This window comes from Ciona intestinalis, chromosome 1, assembly GCF_000224145.3.
Source record: "Ciona intestinalis chromosome 1, KH, whole genome shotgun sequence".
Taxonomy (NCBI): Eukaryota; Metazoa; Chordata; class Ascidiacea; order Phlebobranchia; family Cionidae; genus Ciona; species Ciona intestinalis.
In genome coordinates, this window is record NC_020166.2 from 6,728,632 (window position 1) to 6,735,579 (window position 6,948).

General features: G+C 35.3%; 1 protein-coding gene across 1 annotated transcript in view; it reads right to left on the bottom strand.

The window, feature by feature from the left end:
• LOC104265349 (protein SpAN-like) overlaps nucleotides 1-6,942 on the bottom strand; it is an 8,803-nt gene extending 1,861 nt beyond the window's left edge. The window contains exons 1-7 of the mRNA XM_018814403.2: nucleotides 6,900-6,942; nucleotides 6,451-6,513; nucleotides 6,033-6,199; nucleotides 3,077-3,221; nucleotides 1,908-2,046; nucleotides 1,102-1,277; nucleotides 894-1,034 (exon numbers count right to left, since the gene is read on the bottom strand). Of these exons, the coding sequence (XP_018669948.1) occupies nucleotides 894-1,034; nucleotides 1,102-1,277; nucleotides 1,908-2,046; nucleotides 3,077-3,221; nucleotides 6,033-6,152 (721 nt within the window). The 5' untranslated portion in view covers nucleotides 6,153-6,199; nucleotides 6,451-6,513; nucleotides 6,900-6,942. The remainder of the gene's footprint in view (nucleotides 1-893; nucleotides 1,035-1,101; nucleotides 1,278-1,907; nucleotides 2,047-3,076; nucleotides 3,222-6,032; nucleotides 6,200-6,450; nucleotides 6,514-6,899) is intronic.
• Between the last annotated feature and the right edge of the window lie 6 nt (nucleotides 6,943-6,948).

Consider the following 6,948-nt stretch of genomic DNA (forward strand, 5'->3'; position numbering starts at 1 on the left):
CTCAGAAATATCTTTTTCTGAAAGTCTCCTACCTTGAGTGTCGATCAGTCTTTCTGAAAACAAATAAATTGTACTGATAGATTATTTACCATTTTAATGCCATATTTGTTTGGATCACTGATTCCCAAACTTGACTGAAGATCTTACAAAAGAAAATAGACCTTTTTATGCCAGAGTGTAGGAAAAAAAATAATGAAAAAATAATGAAGCATTATTTATAAAGTTTGAAAATGCTGGTTTATGTACTTGCCGCAAAATTGGTGGCAAACATAATATCTGACTTTACAAAATTCACAAAACTGATATTAACATTGCCTATTATGATTTGGTAAAGACAACAGATAAGAGAAAATGAGACAAAAAATAAACATAATGCACATGAATGAATAAGTAACTTAACCTTGCGTGGCCGGAAAACGACAGTGGTTATAACTCAGGTGTTTTGTTTCATGCACCTCGTGCCAGCTTTACCAAGTATGTTACTTTGTGGTTGATTATTTTTCGAAAAGGATTTTTTAGTTGTTTTTATGTATGGCTGATAATACAGACAAACAATTAGTGACCACTAGGTTGGAGCGATTACTGTTAAGTGTCTTGCCTAAGAACAAATACACCTACAATGGAAGCATCGACGAGCCTTGAACCCATTACCTCTGGATTAAAGGCAGGCGCGCTAACCAACTGTGCTATGACGCCGAATAGCTGTGCAAGCAGATATATTAGTATTTTACTTTTTTTAAAAGCTAAAAATAAAACAAAAAATAAATTTCTAAAAAAATCAGCCCAATGTTCTCTTAATAATTAGTGCCCAATATGTGGTAAATTAAGTTGGTCGTTTACTTGATAAATATTTGATTCTTTTACAGCTTACAAAAGTTCAAAAATATAGTTACCTGATCCTGCATGTGTGATTGTTGGTTGACCATTCTTTGTGAAAGCTTTAGCATTATAATGCAAAATTGACTGTAAATCATATGGTGATTTGAGGTCCTTTACGAAGTATGCACGGGACTTTTGAAAGTTGTGAGCGTTGCCTGTAAGTTTAATGTAACAGAACACCTTTAACTCATAGATAAACAAAGAATGGCAATAATCACCCACCGTCTTTTACATTATCTAGGTGAATCTTTACGAAGTCATCACGATCTGGACGACTTTGCTCATGATAAAATCCCAAAGTGTGAAGAAATTCATGAATTACGGTTCCGACATAGTGACAACCATACTGCAAACTCATTTTCTGCTGTTTAATATCCTTTTTATAGCCAACCATAGAGCTGCACAATAATTAATAATTTTTGTTTTAATACTTTGTCTAGATATTCTTGCCCAAGGTTTATAAAGATAATAGTTAAATGTCAACCTTTTGTCAAACTGGTAAAAACAGCCATTGCTGTAACCCAGTAGACCATTTTATTTTTATTTACATGCAGCTTGACCAGTGACTTGTGTAGACATATTCATGAACATAACTGTAGCCATGCTCATGTACATTATAACTTAACATTAAGTTTGTAATATTAAGTTATCATTAATATTAGCCATGTATGAAGCAATGCCGTTTCCCAATAAATTGTATGAAATTACGCTGAACTGACTTTGCTTTTTTCTTGTTTTTTTGCTTCACTTCTTTGAATTATTATTATGTTGTAATGAGTTATTAGTTTATTAGTTCAGAAAGGTATTTAATATTTTTCAGAGCATATTTTCTGTTATTTGATGTCTGTATTGAGCTACAGTGCATGTTTTAATTGGTATATATTCATTATTGAAGTAATTCTGTGTTTTGGAGCGAGGTGCCGTAATAAATGAGTTAACCAAGTAAGTAATAGTAGATTGACTAAATTATATCATCCTACAGTGTCTAACTTTACATGCAGCATAAAAACTTCCAACAACAAACTTACGTGCATCCACGCCCGAGAGTAATATCAACATAATGAGTTCCATGTTTTTCTCGATCATAAGGCTCGATATCAATACACGTGTTATCTGAATACATTTTGCTAGTCTTCGCCAATTCCCTTTTAAGCACCGTTGAAGCAGCTATTTAAAATAAAAGGTACATTATTTAGCATATCTTTTACTAAAATAAATTTGTCTAGTATTAGTCAGACAGTGTTTTTACAGCAAATCTAATTCTTGGGGTGTATTTATAAAAGTGTTATCTTTCAAGTATAGAGGGTAATTGAATTCTTCATAGGAGAAGTCCTACTGGGATGCATATCAGTAGACTGAAAAGTCAGGCTTTGGATGATTAATTGTAAATGGAGTCTAATAGCTGGTATTTACATTACAACAGTAATCATATATTTTTAATTTAAATTATTACTTAGTTAGTACAAAATCTGTCTTTTACAATTAAATCTTCATAATCTCCAAACAACTAATACTGTCTGAACCGCACAACACCAATTAAAGGTGACTCACAATTTTGGCATGAAAGGCTTGCAAGTGTTATTCAAACATTTGAAGCGCTATTTGTGTAAGGTTGCACAAGCACGCTCTGTTTCATACACCTTGTGCCAGCTTACAGGTTACCACATATGCAACTTAGTAAACATTTTTTGTTGTATGTTCTGTGTGATTTTTATGTATAGCTGGAAATTTAGATCAGTGCTCTTCAACCTTTTTTTGGGTTGGTGAACCCCTAAAGTTGTTGCGACAAACTCATGCACCCCTGATTGTTTTAACGGAAAACTCATGACGTTTCTCGATTACCAGTGATACAAGATATAGAATTCATATAAAAAAACTGTAGGAAAGTAGCTAAGTTTGTTAAAAAAGTTCAAAACTGAATATTATTGCTGAAAATTGTTGAAGTTTGTGATGCATCCTTGTATACCCTTTTGTTCTAGTGTACCCCTGGCATATTTTGGTGCACCCTAGGGTGCACCGTGCACACTGGTTGAAGAGCACTGATTTAGACAACCCAATAGTGACCACTGGATTGAAGCAATTAACGAGCCTTGTACCCATTACCTATGGGTTAGAGGCAGGTGTGCTAACCATTGTGCTATAGCACCGGAACTTAACAGTTTAATACTCTGTAAACTATCTGGTAGGAATAACTTACTCAAAAACCTATCTAGTTTATAACCAATAGGAATACGACCAGATGGTAGAGCCATGGAGTCCCATAATATTTTGCCTTTAACATAGAGAGCACTTCCAACAAATAAAGAGAATTCTTCATCATCTTTATCCACATAACCGTACTTCTGCATGTTGTGAATACATTGAATAAAAATGAAACTTTCTATTCTATTCAGTATGGGTGAGATTGAGATTTAGGCCAGATTTGACACATTATCCCAGTCCCCAACGCTTGCAATAGTAAAGTCCTTATTCACGTTTCACAGCGTTACAGTCGGACGCACTTCCCCAGAAGGTTTATCCTCGCTTGGGCACGAGGTGTATGAAACAGAACAAACATGTTATAACTACATTTCAGCCTCACGAGGATAAGGCAAGTTACATTCATTTATTGCATCCACCTAAATATTCATTGCATTCATCTAACAATTAAAATAAATGGCTTGTTTGTCCGCTAGGTATAGCGACCATACGCGCCTAGTATGGGTATTTCTCCAACCGAAAAAATGCTTCGACCGTTTTATAAACAACTTTTATTTTCCTTGCACATTGTTAAATGTTTCTTGCTACGAAAACGTATAGTCCATCTCCATTGTAGGACCAAGCGCGAATATAGGTTTTCACTATAACACGCGTCGACGGCCGTCACTTTCCGCCAAAAACTAAGATTCGCGTAAGCGACATATCCACGAAAAAAGGTATAACTTCTTTCATGTGCTGAATAGGTAAAAATGCTAATTATTAGGGTGTCTAAACAATGTACACATACTTTCGGCAAACGGTATAACGTGACAGTATTGAATTCGCGGAGAAGTAATTCCTAATAGACGCGTTGTTATTGCATTCCCGAACAACAGATTCTCGCCCAAGATCAACAAATAGTTTGGATAGAAGGTTAGAACAATTTAAATAATGGAAATAAACCTTCAAAATACTGCAACAAAACCTATCTGATACGCCAAGGCTGTTCTTTATGCGGTCACAAGGACCAGGATTCAAACTTATTTCAAACGTTGTATTTGACGTCAAGTTGTGTCTAAAGCAGCAACATTTTTGATTGCTCAGACTTAATATACAACCTTCCAAAACGCAAGCTTCACTGCATTTAAACTCGGTAAAGATAGATATGAACATTCACTTAGGCTTTTATGGCCGACGAGATGGGTGCCTCGTTATGCAGCGATAGACGCATTCTTGCAAGAATACGAAAACGTATTAGATTGGCTGGAACAAATCTATTCATTTGCGCATTAAAAAGTGTTAAACATACTTTTATATACAAGTGATAAATCGAATGTTTGTAATAGTAAATCCTGTCTACGTTGCAATCCAAAGCTGGTCCTTAACAGTTGAAACATTCCAAAGTTTACTTAGTGATATTATGTGTGTAATTTCCAGTAATAGTTATGATAATGTCACAGCAGTTGCTTTTGTTAAGATTTTACGGCGAATGCGGGTCTCGTATATACAGCCCGACCGATATTGCTTTTTTCAAACCGATACCAATATTTTGTAAATTCAGTTGCCGATATCCGATACTTTAATGCACCTAGAAAACTAGACTGATTAAAACCGAAAAATCTGGTAAGGCCGATAAAAATCAAACTACAGGCTTAATTATTATAATTAGTTATTAAGGACTTGTAATTACTTAATTGGTTAATTTGTAATTTTTTCGTTGAGGCTCAAAAAATGCATAAGTGACCTAAAGTAACCTCGACGTTACACGCGCCTGATAAACATGACATGCGGTGGACGCCTGATCAGACGCTTCGACTTATACACAAGATCAGCGGTTCCCAATCTTTTCTAAAAATTTTGCCTGGTAGACCCTTTGCAATTACTTTGATATTTCGCGGTCCTATAAAAATCAAAGAATGCTATAGAAAAATGCAAAAATCACACCAATAAAAGAAAAAGCAAAAACTATCAAACACGGTAAGCTGTTTAATGGGATGGGTGCACTTGTTTTGCTGCCATTAAATCAATGTTTGGTTTGGTTTTGAATCACAATCATTGCTTATTGCGGACCCTCTGAAACTGCTGTACGGACCCCAGTTTGGAAACCACTGCGTTAGATTGTTACGAACGAGTTGGTTTAGGTATACCAACGAGTTTACGTTTATGAACAAGTTAGCGCTCTGCATTGATTCTGACGTAAGTGTGGGCAAACCTAACACCAGGCTGAAAAATACCTTACGAGAAGGCGTTCGTTAATCTTGCTAAACTTACCAAGAGTTTTAATCACGCCGACACACGTTAACAATTTACCTTCGTTCAGTGTGCGTCGCATTGTAGCGAATAGCAACTTCTATATGCTAACAACGATTAGATACTCAAAACATTTCTCAGCATAAAAGCGCAATTGTTCTATGAAGCAAACACACTTTTAATCCCAACACCTTAAAGGCAATAAACCACTATTGTAATAATAATCGACGCAACAATTGCTGCTGTGTTGCAACAATCTAATTGTTACTCAATCCCGAATAATCCACGTGTGGATTGGTACATGTGTCATAACAGAAATACGTGTTTATCTAACTTCACGTAAGAATTGTAGCATGTTGCGCAATCAAAGCTAAATTCCCAAACTCGTCCAACCGCGCATGCGACCGTAATCGCAAAGAGACAGCGTATTTGATGTTTCTCGTTTTGACTTTTTTGATGTTTTCTCGTTTTGACCGTTATAAAATAGTATCGCCTCCCCGCTGATTTTGAAATCTAGGCGCCTATGATAGCGACCACACTTATTTTCTTCCAAATAAATGTAAATATCTTTTTACTGTAAACGTGTTGTAACAACTGTTAATTTGTTGCTCTATCCTGACTTTGCATTTAAAATATTTCTAAATCTTCGCTCCCGAAATTAAAGAAACAAACAAAAGCTATTATTAAAATTATATTATTATTATTATAACATTAGCACTACCCACCCCTAGCAATTCTGGAATATCATCATCATAGAATTGAATATCGCCTTCAAAACTTCCCTCCGCTGAACACTTACAACTTTTTGGACATGGATCATCCCCACCTTTGGTGCTGTAACCCATAGGGCAAGGTAGTGTGCATGTTCTTACATCAAACTTGCAGTTGACCACTGTTGATCAGAAAATTGTTAGCTAGTTATACTACTGAAAAGTACGGTTTATCTAAATCAATAGGGGATAAAAGAAATATAACTTCTTAGAGATTTTACTGGTCAGAATTTGAGCGTTTAAATTAAAACACTTGAGCAAGAATTTTGTTTATTTTCAAAAATAAAGAAAAGTTCCAGCTATAAATAGTGAATAGCCTACAGAATCTGGCCTATGTGAATTAGGTTTGTACAACAAATGAAAAAAAACGAACCTAAGCATTCGCTAATCTCCACAGGATCTGTTAATAATTCTGGATCATTGCATACTGATGAACCTATAAGTGGGAACGTTAGGTCATTAGTTTTCTACAAGAGTACATGCACTGTGTGCGGAGACAGGAGGAACAAAGTCTTACTATTAGTAGTCTTGTAGTCTTAACCTGACATTTATTAAGGGGTGGTTATTAGTTAATGGGTATATCAACAGACACTGATGTGTTGTTTTATTATTCTATAAAGTACGAAGGAACACTTGTGTTATAACAACTGTCATTTCTGGCCACTTGGGGAAAAAGTTAGTTACATTCCCAAGAATAAGACGTTTATAAAAGTAACATTGTGTTCTAATCAACATAAGCTGAAAATGAAACACTAATATTCTTTGTCAAGATCCACATGTTTAAAAAGTTACTGAATCAGATTGTTTAAATGTTAAACCAACCTTGCAAAAAAGAGACAGCAGCTCCCACAGCTCCACCAACCAAAACAAC